The 13,784-nt window shown below is 36.1% G+C and overlaps 2 protein-coding genes across 3 annotated transcripts; one reads left to right on the forward strand and one right to left on the reverse strand.

Moving 5' to 3' along the window:
* The first annotated feature begins 289 nt into the window (after nt 1–289).
* LOC101244640 (ERECTA family protein SlERL) lies at nt 290–6,589 on the forward strand. Its single transcript, XM_004234105.5, has 27 exons — nt 290–639; nt 884–1,022; nt 1,180–1,251; nt 1,337–1,408; nt 1,507–1,578; nt 1,663–1,734; nt 1,818–1,889; nt 1,973–2,044; nt 2,145–2,216; nt 2,311–2,379; nt 2,475–2,546; nt 2,651–2,722; nt 2,802–2,873; nt 2,963–3,034; nt 3,115–3,186; nt 3,287–3,358; nt 3,464–3,535; nt 3,612–3,683; nt 3,768–3,839; nt 3,995–4,066; nt 4,176–4,247; nt 4,331–4,402; nt 4,486–4,559; nt 4,644–4,772; nt 4,868–5,206; nt 5,370–5,740; nt 5,922–6,589. The coding sequence occupies exons 1-27, from the start codon at nt 543–545 to the stop codon at nt 6,264–6,266; spliced, it is 2,931 nt and encodes a 976-aa protein (XP_004234153.1). The 5' UTR covers nt 290–542; the 3' UTR covers nt 6,267–6,589.
* Nucleotides 6,590–6,808: 219 nt separating this feature from the next.
* LOC101244930 (protein TPX2-like) lies at nt 6,809–13,784 on the reverse strand. 2 transcript variants are annotated; one of them, XM_004234106.5, is made up of 16 exons: nt 13,338–13,784; nt 12,634–12,789; nt 11,870–11,990; nt 11,258–11,366; nt 10,273–10,323; nt 10,069–10,166; nt 9,907–9,985; nt 9,749–9,811; nt 8,808–8,866; nt 8,441–8,516; nt 8,287–8,352; nt 8,106–8,168; nt 7,873–7,938; nt 7,747–7,791; nt 7,593–7,669; nt 6,809–7,173 (listed from the first exon to the last, which is right to left on the reverse strand). In XM_004234106.5, exons 1-16 carry the CDS (start codon nt 13,510–13,512, stop codon nt 7,155–7,157), a joined length of 1,323 nt encoding a protein of 440 aa, XP_004234154.1. In that variant the 5' UTR covers nt 13,513–13,784; the 3' UTR covers nt 6,809–7,154. The 2 variants fall into 2 exon arrangements, with proteins under 2 accessions (XP_004234154.1, XP_010317465.1); XM_010319163.4 differs by having other exon boundaries at nt 9,907–9,991.

Genomic DNA, 13,784 nt, shown 5'->3' on the forward strand with positions numbered 1-13,784 from the left:
TTAATTTCTAAATTATCATTATTATTAATTATAGTCATTTTAAATTACATTTTTCAAGTTATTATATTTAAAAAGTTATATAATAAAAATAATTTTTATTTTATTAGTTCTTAAAAGTTGTCCAAACTTAATAACAAATAGATATTATTCAATAAATAAAAATAACAATTCCTATTAAATCCATAATATTTTTCAATAGTTATTGCCAAATTAATATAACACTTATTCTGAGATGATAATAGTTTTTTCTCTCTCTTTATATATGAGAGGAGAGTGCAACCACCATGGCAACTTTCTCTGTCTTCATAAAACGCAGCTGACATTAAAAACACAGACACACACTTCGCATTTCATATTCACTCCCTCTCACTTCACGCCAAATGCCTGCTCTTCTTCTTCTTCTCTCTCATTCACATAACACACATTCTTGTACTAACTCTGCATCGTAAAACTCTACCCCACTTCCTCCTTCTTCTCCGGTCATATTGCTCTGAAACTCCGGTTATTGCTGTCTCCCGGCATTTGTTTGTACTTTCTCAACGATGATGGAAGTGAGCCTGAAAATGAAATTCCGCTCGCAAGCGCTACTGTTGGTTCTATTGCTTGTTTTCCCGATCGTTTTGGCTCTCACCGAAGAAGGTAACTATTTTTTTCAACACCTAATAGCTGTTTCGGTATTGCGTTGTGTGCTATTTAGGAAATAAGGAAGTTATTGTTCGAATTTAGTTTTGTATTTTCAGTTTCTGGAGCTGCATTCCATGCTGTTTTAACTTTGATTACGAAAAATCCGTGTTATTTGAGATATATTTAGGCTTCAGTTTATGGCTTAACCACCGGAATACTACTTGATAAATACTAAAAATGGTTATGACTGCTTGCGCAGGCAAAGCATTAATGTCGATCAAGGCATCGTTTAGCAACGTAGCAAACGTGTTGCTGGATTGGGATGATATCCACGACGAGGATTTTTGCTCATGGAGAGGCGTGTTGTGTGGAAATTTCTCCATGTCCGTCGTTGCACTGTAGGTGTTTCATCCTTTGTTTCCTAACTTTCACTGATACACCAGGAAAAAAGCAGTAGCTGAATTCTGATGACCTGCTAGCTATTGTATAGCACTTTGTTAGTTTAGCTAATAGTTATACGTCTTTTATATAAATTTACCTTCTCTGCTTGTGAAGGAATCTGTCTAATCTGAACTTGGGCGGGGAAATTTCACCAGACATTGGAGAGTTGAAGAATCTGGAGACATTGTATGGTGCAGTTTCTCTTTTACTGTTCTTGGTCCATTGACTGTCATTTTACCTCTCTGATATTACATTCCAATGTTAATGACAGAGACCTTCAGGGAAATAAATTAACTGGTCAAGTCCCAGATGAAATTGGCAACTGCATTTCACTGATCTATCTGTAAGTAAAATAGTTTTTAACCTATGATTTTAATATTTTTTTCTTGCATGTCAGTAAATTTCAAGTGCTCACACTAATTGATTTGCTATTGTCTGCAGTGATTTGTCTGATAACTTGTTCTATGGAGATATACCATTCTCAATTTCTAAGCTCAAGCAGCTAGAGTTGTTGTGAGTTATTTAATCACATGACATTGATGTTTTCTGATAACTAGTTGATATGGTTATGATGAATTAATTCATTATGTGGTGCAGAAACTTTAAAAACAACCAGTTGTCCGGCCCAATCCCGTCCACATTAACTCAAATTCCTAATCTAAAGACGCTGTGAGTTCCATGACTTTCGTTTTATCTCCCTCAAAATTTAGTCCAATATACATGCTTAACAAATGGTTGTTTGAATGGTGAAGTGATCTGGCTCGAAACCAGCTCATTGGTGAGATACCAAGGTTGATCTATTGGAATGAAGTTCTACAATATCTGTGAGTGCATTTTCCTGGTGTTTTGGAGGTTTTCATTTTTTGTTTGAGAAATTTAAGATGTTTCTTTACCTTCTGTATTGCAGAGGATTAAGAGGCAACATGTTGACAGGAACATTGTCCCCTGATATGTGCCAGTTGACTGGCTTGTGGTATTTGTATGTGCTCTGCTACATGATATCTATACGGGATGCTCTGTTGTCTGTTTGGTGTAATATTTATGTATATTCTAACATTAGAAGTTTCATATTATTTCAGTGATGTGCGGGGCAATAACCTCAGCGGAATAATTCCAGATAATATTGGGAATTGTACAAGCTTTGAGATACTGTCAGTGTTGTCTTCTTGCTCTGATTATGTTAAGCTACAGTTCTTCTCCTACTGCTGCCCAATTCTAACAAAATCTATTTTTTCGTGATTTCAGGGATATCTCATACAATCAGATAACTGGAGAAATTCCCTACAATATTGGGTTTTTACAAGTGGCTACCTTGTTAGTAAATTCAACTTTGTCAGTTCTACCTTGTCTGTTCTGTTATGGGGTTCGTTTCTGTAAATGGTAAATGGAGATTATGGTCCTTTCAACAGGTCTTTGCAAGGAAATAGGCTAACTGGCAGGATCCCAGAAGTGATTGGTCTTATGCAAGCTCTTGCTGTTCTGTGAGTATTCATACTAGTACAAGAATTGTTTATTTTTTCCAACTCCATTCTTACTAGTTACTGCTTGCAAGTAAGAAGGTTCATGATGTCCGTCTCCTCTGTAGGGACTTGAGTGAAAATGAGTTGGTGGGACCAATCCCTCCAATCTTTGGCAATTTATCTTACACAGGGAAGCTGTAAGTTTTCACTCCTATTTTAATGCATATACCTTTCTATGTGAGGCTCGTTTATCTGATTCATTTGTACATTCAACAGGTACCTGCACGGCAACAAACTTACAGGGCCAGTTCCACCGGAGCTAGGAAATATGTCTAAACTTAGTTACTTGTAAGAGCCTAAGAGGATTAATTCACAGTTTCAGATACATGATGTGGTCACCTTGTTTTGCTTCATGCATTGAGCTATCTTATTTACAGGCAATTAAATGACAATCAGCTAATGGGTCGAATTCCCCCTGAACTTGGCAAACTGGACCAGTTATTTGAATTGTGAGCCTTTTATTTTTGTAGTAAATATTTCTGGTTCCACTTCCTCTTGGAATATTGAGGTCTTAGCTATCCTCTACCAGGAATCTTGCAAATAACAAGTTGGAGGGACCAATTCCTGAAAATATCAGCTCCTGTTCTGCATTGAATCAGCTGTAAGATTGTTCTGTTTCCTTTTGAAACTTCATTTTTTTCTCTTTCTCTTTTGCTAGTCTATTCATTCTGAGTCTCAACATATTTGTTTTTTTCTTTCAGTAATGTTCATGGCAACAACTTAAACGAGTCCATTCCTTCAGGGTTTAAGAATCTGGAGAGCTTGACGTATCTGTATGTTATAGTCTTCTGTTTTGGCTAGTGGTCATGATAATGATTTTGAATTTCTTTCATATGGTACTAACTTATTAGTGATATTTGTTGATATTTACCTGGCAGAAATCTTTCAGCTAATAAATTTAAGGGTCACATACCTTCTCAACTTGGGCGAATCATCAACCTTGATACATTGTGAGTTCTTGATTGTCAAGGCCGATAAAATTTATTAGTTCACGTGATTCCTTGTACTAAAACTTTTATTCTTTAGGGATCTCTCTGGCAACAATTTTTCTGGGTCTATCCCTGGTTCTATTGGAGATTTGGAGCATCTCCTCACATTGTAAGATATTAAACATTTCGATGTACAAGATGTTTGTATCATATTGAGACTGGAACATAATCACAATATCATTGCACATTGTAGGAATCTGAGCAGCAATCATCTTGATGGACAAATTCCTGTAGAATTTGGCAATCTAAAAAGTATACAGACCATGTAAGTTTCTGCTGAGAGCTTTGGTTACACTGCCTTCAAAATGTGTACTTTTTGTATACTGATTTTCATGTGCTGAGATTGGCTTCTATACTGCCTTCAACATGTGTATTTTTATACTGATCTTCTTGCGCTGAGACTGGCTTCTATTCTTTCAGTGATATGTCAAGCAACAAGATCTCTGGTGGCATCCCAAAAGAGCTGGGACAGCTGCAGACCATGATAACTCTGTAAGTACATTAGTTTTTGTCAAGTAAATTGATGTAGTGTTTAATCAGTTTTCCTTAATATCACAATCAATTCTAATAAAATTTTGATTGACTTTGTTTCTTTTTGTAGTACTTTGACAGGTAACTATCTTACTGGAGCAATCCCTGACCAATTGACCAATTGTTTCAGCCTAACTAGTTTGTGAGTTCATCTATCTTTGCCTTTAACATCATAGACAGTCTAATTCTTTGTACAGTTACTGATCTTATGTCATTCTCCTTCAGGAATATATCCTACAACAATTTTAGTGGTGTTGTTCCTCTTTCACGGAATTTCTCGCGGTTTGCACCTGACAGGTATTTTCCGAATAGAATGAAGCTTTATCATTATATTTGTGCTTTAGTACTCTAGCTAATGACCACCTTATTATGGTCATCAGCTTTTTAGGGAACCCATTTCTTTGTGGCAACTGGAAAGGTTCAATATGTGACCCCTATGCACCAAGGTCTAACGGTATGACTTCATTTTTGTGCATTGGTTAGCGAATCTCTTGGTATGCAGAGTCATGTGCATCAAAATGACTTGTTACTTTTGCAGCCTTGTTCTCCAGAACAGCTGTTGTTTGCACAGCACTGGGTTTCATTGCACTCTTATCCATGGTTGTAGTGGCTGTGTATAAGTCCAACCAACCACACCAGTTTTTGAAGGGGCCTAAGACCAATCAAGGTAAAAATTAGTACATGTACACTCTGTTCTTTTGTTTTTCAGTACTTTCAGGTATTTATGTTTGCTTTTTGTCTTGTTTCCCTCTAATTCCATAGGCTCCCCCAAACTTGTGGTTCTTCACATGGATATGGCCATCCATACATATGATGACATTATGAGGATTACCGAGAACTTCAATGAGAAATTCATAATAGGATATGGTGCGTCCAGCACTGTATATAAATGTGATTTGAAAGATTCCCGACCAATTGCAGTTAAGCGACTTTACACCGCACATCCGCACAGCTTGCGAGAGTTTGAGACTGAACTGGAGACAATTGGAAGCATTAGGCATAGAAACCTTGTTAGCTTGCATGGTTACTCCCTTTCCCCTCATGGGAATCTCCTTTGTTACGACTACATGGAGAATGGTTCACTCTGGGATCTACTTCATGGTTAGTAACCCACCTTTCCTTGTAATCTTTTATGAAGTTTCTTCATGTAAGACAGTGTTGACTATTGGTTGATGTTAATTACTAGTTTCTCTGTCGGAGAACAGTTCTATTAGCCAAGATTTTTGTGAAAATGGCTAATTATCAACTGAATACATGTCAATAGGGCCTTCCAAAAAGGTGAAGCTTGACTGGGAAACACGTCTGAAGATTGCTGTTGGTGCTGCTCAGGGTCTTGCTTATCTTCACCACGATTGCAACCCAAGAATAATACACAGAGATGTAAAATCTTCAAACATCCTTGTTGATGAAAATTTTGAGGCTCATCTATCTGATTTTGGGGTTGCAAAATGCATCCCTACTGCAAAAACTCATGCATCAACTTTGGTGTTGGGCACCATAGGTTACATTGACCCTGAGTATGCCAGGACTTCCAGGTTAACTGAAAAGTCAGACGTCTACAGCTTTGGCATTGTTCTCCTAGAGCTTTTGACAGGAAAGAAACCGGTTGATAATGACTTGAACCTGCATCAGCTGGTATTATTCTCCACTTATACTCTACGTTGTTACTTGTAAAAAAGATTTAACTCAGACTGGATATAGAAAAGAACAACTTAGCTCAAATTATCCCATCTTCCTATAGCATTTGCAATAATGTCTTTTGTCTATTAACTCCTGTATTACATTTGTCTTTGAAGTAATTCGATTTGTGTTACAGATAATGTCAAAGGCGGATGATAACACCGTGATGGATGCTGTTGATCCTGAGGTATCTGTTACATGTATGGATTTAATGCATGTTAGGAAAACTTTTCAGCTTGCGTTGCTGTGTGCAAAAAGATTCCCATGTGAGAGGCCAACAATGCATGAGGTTGCTAGGGTACTTGTTTCCTTGCTTCCTCCCCCACCAACCAAACCTTGTTTAGACCCACCTCCCAAATCCATTGATTATACAAAATTTGTGATTGGTAAAGGACTACCGCAAGTCCAGCAGGGTGACAATTCCTCCGAAGCTCAGTGGCTTGTTAGATTTCAAGAAGCTATATCCAAAAACTCCCTTTGACATGGGTTCATATTAAATCAGGAGCAAATGTGGAACATATATATATATTGGCCAATGTATTTTTGATATTAGAAATTTCCCATATAAGATGGTTAGGTACACGGGTATGGCTAGTAAGTATATTTCATATTTGTAGATTGAACGTTTTATGGCGGATAAGATCCACAATAGGTTAGATCTACAACCCAGTGCAGTTCAACTTAAATCTATGTGGAGATGTATTTCCCTTTTAAACTTGATGTTTTTGTCCATGTATAGAGTTCAAACACTGTAAGTTAAACACATTAAGCTTAGAACGTATTCCAGGTTTTGCATCGCTTTCATATTACTCTGCTACAATCATTTGCTTTCATGAATGTCTACCCTGGAACAAATGGCAGCTAAGTACGAACTATTAAGACACTTTGAAATGTAATCTTTGGAAGAATTTACTGCTATATATATAGGAGAGGAAGCTTGTAATATAATCCCCTAATAAACATCAAATTAGGACTTGCGTAATATAATATCATAATATTCCTTTTCGCATTCCTTCTCCACAATTTAGGCGTATAATGGTGTTTTTTTTTTCTTTTTGCCTTTTATTTGGTTCTTTGAACTCTTGAGTTGATATAAGTTTATACATTGGGTATTTAAAAGACTGTACTCCTCTTCCTAGCACATGTATTACCTTGTAGATGTACATAACAGACCAAAAGGAATACACTATATTTGACTTGCTGTGCTGTGCTAGCCACAAAATTTTGGTATTGCAAGTCTTGAGGACAGTCTTTTATTTCCTATAGCTAAAGACATACATTTCCAGATTACTCTCGGATTAGGAGGATTGATCCACCTCCCATGAAACTTGCAGCAATTCAACAATCATGCGTATTAGCCACAAGATTTTCATCGGATTCCCAAGCTCCTGAGAGATCAATGTGCAAGTTAGATCCACAGATTTTTTTTAAAAAAAAAAAACAGAAGAGAAACACACATCCATTGGTAGTACTAAGGCATGCGTAGACGCCCAAAAGCCAGATTGAAATTGAACTTTAGTTTCAAACAAATGGCTCTAGCTGAGATGGGTTGAAGGATGGCAAGTCACTATTTGTAGAAAATCATTTTGATGAAACAAGAGATATGATAGTACTGAGTCTACTGACTAACATTTCAAGTGTTTCACAAATATTAATCAAATGGGGTAAAACAGTAGTTCTGATTACCAGCGATATGTGTACTCTATAAGTAAACAAAAGAAGCTCTAGCTTACAAGGTCTATCTAGATGAGAAGTTCTTCTGTGGACTTTCTGTTTTCCTATTTATGAAACTCAAGCAATAGGATACCTGTTCATGCTGGAGTAGAGTCCAAACCTGCCGTTGCCCCTCTCTACCGCACACTGATTTGTCTTTCCAACGCACTTCTGTATAATTGAAATAACAATCAGAAGAAGTTGCAGTCAACAGTAAAAAGAATCAAGCATATCTCTATTCTTCATACCCGAAATTTAATGTGCAAACAATTTGGAGTATTCTCCTTCAACTCCTATACAAGAAAAGTGGGTATTAGAAGCAATTCATCTGCATAATTAAAATAGAGAGTCTTTCTAGGAGTCCTCAGGGTCACCTTTGCTGAGGGATTCTTTTTTGGCTTAGATACTTCACGTGTTTCCTTTTCAGATCGAAGGGACAACTAGGGATTAAAAAAGGAACCAAGATTAGAATGTTTGTTTGGCTGAGACATGAGTAAGTTGCTAAAACATAAATATAAGTCTGATACATTCAGGCTACTGCATAACTGGTAGTATACACTCTCAGAGGAATTCGATATGGCATGCATAATCATTTCGAAACTAGTACCTTATTAAACAGTTCCACTGGCGGATGCACCGAAAGTTTCTCATCAAGTATGGATTTGGATTCCTGTGATAATACACGAAAATTAAATAACAGGAAACAAGGAAAAGAACCAACTAATAAAGAGGATTAGACACGTTTAATGGAAAGTCCAGCAAAAGTATACAACGAAAACATGGGTTACCATTGAGTATTTATTTTCTTGTCCATTGTCTTCACCTATGCCATTATCTTCCCTACTTGGAAATATCTGTATGAAGACTTGATCTTTAAGCATATACATGTAGTCAAAAGTCAAAAAGACCAAACAGGCAAACATAAGTCAGCTAATATGCTACCTTGTTACATTTATGTGATCTTGACTTGAGGGATGTAACAGATTTTCCCGGCTTCTCAGCATTTTGAGTGTTTGGTCTGAGAAACAACACAAAACAGTATAATCACAAACTGGACTTGCTATACAAGAAGTGAACTTTGTGATGCTTTAGGCTAAATTATATATGGTTAACTAAAAAGGCGAAGTTAACTTAATGATAAGATTCTACATGCTTCTTCTCCGAGAGGAAATAGGTGAATTTTGGATTTTATCATGAGATCTCTGAATATAGTTGCGCAGTTCTACGCAAAATTAAGAACATCATAGTTTTGGTTTTGTTCTTTCACATATAGTTTACTCAATTGGTGAAGTAAAGAAGTCCATCCAACCTTTTAAAGTCCACTAAAGCATTTTGTGCGGCAGAATCAGCATTTAGAGAGTTTGATAACTGCAATATCCATAAAAGAAAAGGAAGTGTTAACTTCCATCAACTGAAAGCATAGAAACTAAAGTTGCAGAACACATGCAAATGTTGCAACGATGATTAAGTCATAAACTCTAAGTGCATCAGTTAGTTAAAAAACAGAGCAAAAAAGAGCAAATATAACATCTAGCTTCATAAATTACATGTTTGTCCTCAAATATTTCCCTACAGCCTCTGTGTAATAAGCATAATGCTACAAAGACTGGATATGATAGCTAAATGGTTGTGGAGTCCAATCATTATTGTCATTTCATAATTCCTTGTCAAGATTAGCTGCACTTTATTAGAATTAGTGTTAAGTAGTTCATAAGGAGACAGTTGTTTACTATGATGTGGCCTAGCGGTTTAAATTTGGGAGTAAGACCACGGGAGATGAAGGTCAAATCTCAATATAGGCAAAAAAGTTAAATGAGCTACCCGGTAACAATACTGATGGGGGGATGCAGGTAAATAGTGGAATGATTGAGGTGCAAGCGAATTAGTCAAGACCCCAATGCTTGTAAAAAGAGATAAGGAATCAGTTTACTTCCCAATCAAAGACTCCTATAGATAGTATATTCGCACCAATTCATTCTACCTCACCAATTAGAGAATCTACACACAAACACCATTAGCATGGAACACCAGTAACTATTCTAAACTTCCGATGATAGAAGAAAATACAAAAACACCCAGACTAAAGTCCTACATAAGGTGACGGTTGAGCATCACTACATCCGACTCAAGAACCTAAAGAACACACTAAGGAGATTGAGATTGGAAATGACATGTTTTCTTTTCCAAGGTAAGCTTAATTGATTAAACACCAATGTGTAATAGGAGCAGTGGAAAGCAGTGATTAATTACATGAAACTCAGGCAACGGAGCTCTAGTCTTTCTGAGAGGAGGTAATGTAGGAGTGTTGAGGATCTGCATAAAGCAAAAATAGACAAGGCTCAGATGAAAGATCATGTGGAGAATATTATTAAAATGTTTTCAAAGGGAGCACTACTTGGAATACCAACATTTCTGTTCAAGGACTGTGATTTAAGCATTTGGGTTTTGGCTTTTGTGATTTCACTTGTGTTTGTGTCCTTGTTGCACCTGAAACTTTTAATCAGAAAAACCAAAATGCTGATTACCAACTGGTACTGGTAGCAGTTGTATACCAAGACTAAAAAGCCTACCTTCGCCTTTGTGCCCTCTGCAGAGTTTCCAGTTCAGGTTCTCTAGGAACAGTAACTTTAGATTTGGGATTTGCTGAGTTAGAGATGGACGAGGTATCCTGTCATAACAAAATAAAAGCTCTCAAACGGCAAATAATGATGCATAAGAAGTTCTTAAAATGATCTGTATTATGAAACCACCAAAAAGATTCCTTCAGATAGTACCTTCTTGGATATCTTGTGAGATAGTAGACGTTGATGCTTCAAGTGAGCAATCTGGTTTGCAAGATAGAATGAGGAATTAAAAATATATCTAGCAGTTGACAGCTTTTAGGAATGGGAAATACTTTGTGAACATATCCTAGAGATAGATAACTAACACATTAATTGTGTACACAATTAAATCTAATGCCACTAAACCTATATCTCACTTGAAGATCATGCCATTTTATTAAAATCTCGAAGAGTAAATGCTACATCAAATGTCATACTAACTAATTTCCACTGTTTTCTCAGCACAAACTGCTATGGTGCACTCAGTGAGGTAATTTCACCATGTTAGTATCTATTGGCAAAACGGATTCTGTTTGCACCTAAAACAAATTTTAGTTATGTCTATTTCATAAAAATCAATGACCATAATCGTTATCTGGAGATACATCTGATGTTGAGCACTTTAATGTTGTTAGTGAACTAAAATTGATAAAATAATTTTACATCCTTGCCTTTCTAGCTTATAGTTTAGTTCTCCTTAGTTCATAGCTCGACATAACTACAACTAATACTTCCACATACTTCTTTTAAATAACTTAACTTCAAGTACTAGTACTTTTGTTTCAAATATCACTCAATTCATGTCCAAATGCCTAGTTAATTAAATACTTTTCCAGAACAGACGAAGATCCAAAAGATCAAACAGTTAAATCCTTTGGCAAATAGCATTAGTTCATAGAGAAGACACTATCTCAAAATCTAAGAATAGAGTATAAAGAAGTACAAATAAGTTTTCTATTTAAACATGCCATACATCAATAAAAGAAAAAATTGCTATGGCAAGAGTAAGATGGATGAAACATTACACTGAAAGAGGGCAGAGAAATGAGGGTGCGTGCTGCTTAAGGAATACATGTGTGGAATACAAACATAAAAGCCAACTAGAGTATAACAAGATAATACTATCATCAAACAGTAACTGAATAACTTCATGCACCTTAAGTAGATAACCAATTTCTAGCTTTTGCCTTTTGGTAGCAATAATTTCGGATGCGAAAGAATTCGTTGAGCTTGTCACATCAGTCTTGTTAGATGCATTCTGAGACCTAGAAATTGAAGAATGAGAAAATGAAAGCAAAAATTAAGAATTGTTTAAACTTGTTTCAGAAGTCAAGAGAGCCAACAAAGTGAAAGTTAACTGCAGAAACAGATGCAAGCCTGAACTACAACTTTTAAGTAACGTTATTACTGATGTAATCAGGGGCGGATCTATGGGATGGGAAGGTGTTCACTAGAACCTACTTGGCAAAAAATTACTCAGGTGATTTTCTTATTTTTTATGTATAGATATATAGATTTTTGAATCCCCTGAACACAAGACAAGAGGTTGGCTTAGTGATTTAGGGGTTCAAATTTACTTGATGTTCCAAGGTCAAATCCTAGGCACTACATTCTTAATTTTCGAACTCCCTAAGCGAAAATGCTGAATTCGCCTCAGCTGTCATTGTAATTTCTGAAAATTTCTGACATGAAGGAATGAAAAAGAAACTAAAATTTTCAAACTTATAACCTTCAAGAAAATAAAATAGAATATACATCTTTTACATACTTCTGTTTAGCCAAATGACTAGCCGTGGGCTTCATTAAAGTTGAACTTCTTGATAATGAAGATCTTGGCTCTGGCTTTGTCTTGCAAATTTCACGAGTCGTTTGACCTTTGGATATAGTTCCTGAGGGTGTACAAGGGATACCAGTTAAATACTGTTGAAGTTTTGCAAGATGTATGTTGAAATTATTTTTCCTGAACTCTTGCTAGTTAACCATGTGCATATATTATCTAATAACTACTGTTTAATCTACTATCAACAGATTACTGACATTAAGTCTAATAAAATCACCTAGATAGTTAATATAACTGCAAAATATAAACAGAAACGAATGGTGAAGTGATAATCACAATAAGATAATAATTCGATTAACCATGAAACTACTAGCACTAGCCCTGCACAAAGACTGATCTTGAATATGCACAATCCTTAGAAATTATATCTTCTGCAAGTTAGGTCAAAGAAAGTCCATCAAGAACGGGGATTAATTTAACTAAGCATCTCCATGGAGTTTAGAGGATAACCGAAATCAGAATATCAAGTTTTAGCTCAAAACTTGCGTTGTTACAGTGCACAAGTAAGTTAACTACAAAACTTATCTAAGAGGACGAATAACAATTTAAGCACACAGACAACGAAAAGGCAAACTTTGAGTCAGTATACCAGAGCTTCTCTTCTAATACTTGCAGACAGATCCATATCGATGAATGTTCTAACGTGAGTTAAAAAATGAGACCAGACACTTTTAAACTGCCGGCATATATACCTTTAGTTTTCGATTTGGAGGGCGAGACTTCAGAACCAACAGGATTGTATGAGTTGTTGCCTTTTGATTTTGCTGTTTTCCCTTCTTGTAACCTTGAGCAACCATTTGAGTTTCCTGATGTAATCTCTTTCCCCAGGTTTAACTTGATAATGAGAGCTAAGAAGTTTCCAAATGAACAAGGAAAATAAAAAATAAAGAGTGAATAAACCAATCAACCACGATAAATATATACGCTAGCTGTCAAAAAGATAAACTTATAAGGTCATAGTCACGATATTTTTGGTAAAAATCCTTGTATTATAAAACACATATGTGAAAGAGGACAAGGACTATGAAAAAATGGAATATGAGAAGCCAAAGCTTTGTGATTCCACCATAGACATTGTATTATAAATTAATCCATTTTTATTTCTGCATTTCACGATCACCGAATCAGAAGAATTAAAATGTACATTCCATCAACATTCTCAGATTAACTTTCTAATAGTCTAATTAGATGATTTCCAGGACAACAATCATCCAATCCAGCATAACAACATATCTAATATAAACAAATAACCTCTCTGCTGGATAAAACAAACAGATATCAACACAAAATTTGCATCGCGATTTTTTTATCATCAAACTCATTCACAAAATCAACAACAAAAAAAAAAGGAAACTCAGTTAAACACTCATTGTAAATTGTGTTATCTATCACGTACGAGAAGGCGGGTAAGTGCTGGCCGTTTGAAACCATCGCTCGGCTTCCTCGGCTTCGTAAGTTGATTCCGGCCGGCAGAAATCATAGAACCTAGAAGCGTCAAACTCATACTCCGAGTCGATTTCCGATAGGACGTCCGAAGATTCTACAATGAAATCCTCCATTTCTTCATCCATTGATTGTATAAAGTGTTGATAAAAGAGAGAAAAAGTTATGAAAGGAGAAATAGAGAGGAAATCATTGATCTCGTCGTGTGTTCACATGGTCCGTGAAAGAAATGGCGGACGTGGCGAGGGTTTCGAGCGTGAAAGCTTTTAACGCGAAATGATTGGAGGGCGAAATTATCTCGTGAATGGTAATGTTTTGTTTGGGGAAGAAGAGAGAAGCCGGATAGGCAGGACACGCTGATCATCCTTTACTATATTACATACTCACTCAATATACGTTG

Source organism: Solanum lycopersicum, chromosome 3 (genome assembly GCF_036512215.1).
Source record: "Solanum lycopersicum chromosome 3, SLM_r2.1".
Taxonomy (NCBI): domain Eukaryota; kingdom Viridiplantae; phylum Streptophyta; class Magnoliopsida; order Solanales; family Solanaceae; genus Solanum; species Solanum lycopersicum.

What these genes read in the sequence shown, in the direction of transcription:
- LOC101244640 (XM_004234105.5), top strand. Translation starts at nt 543, where the DNA reads ATGATGGAAGTGAGCCTGAAAATGAAATTCCGCTCGCAAGCGCTACTG. An exon ending in TGTTCTGCATTGAATCAGCT is followed by an intron (nt 3,187 to 3,286) that starts GTAAGATTGTTC and finishes TTTTTCTTTCAG; the next exon opens with TAATGTTCATGGCAACAACT. An exon ending in CTATGCACCAAGGTCTAACG is followed by an intron (nt 4,560 to 4,643) that starts GTATGACTTCAT and finishes TTACTTTTGCAG; the next exon opens with CCTTGTTCTCCAGAACAGCT.
- LOC101244930 (XM_010319163.4), bottom strand. Translation starts at nt 13,512, where the DNA reads ATGGATGAAGAAATGGAGGATTTCATTGTAGAATCTTCGGACGTCCTA. An exon ending in CTCCGTTGCCTGAGTTTCAT is followed by an intron (nt 8,867 to 9,748) that starts GTAATTAATCAC and finishes TGGATATTGCAG; the next exon opens with TTATCAAACTCTCTAAATGC. An exon ending in GATCACATAAATGTAACAAG is followed by an intron (nt 8,353 to 8,440) that starts GTAGCATATTAG and finishes GTCTTCATACAG; the next exon opens with ATATTTCCAAGTAGGGAAGA.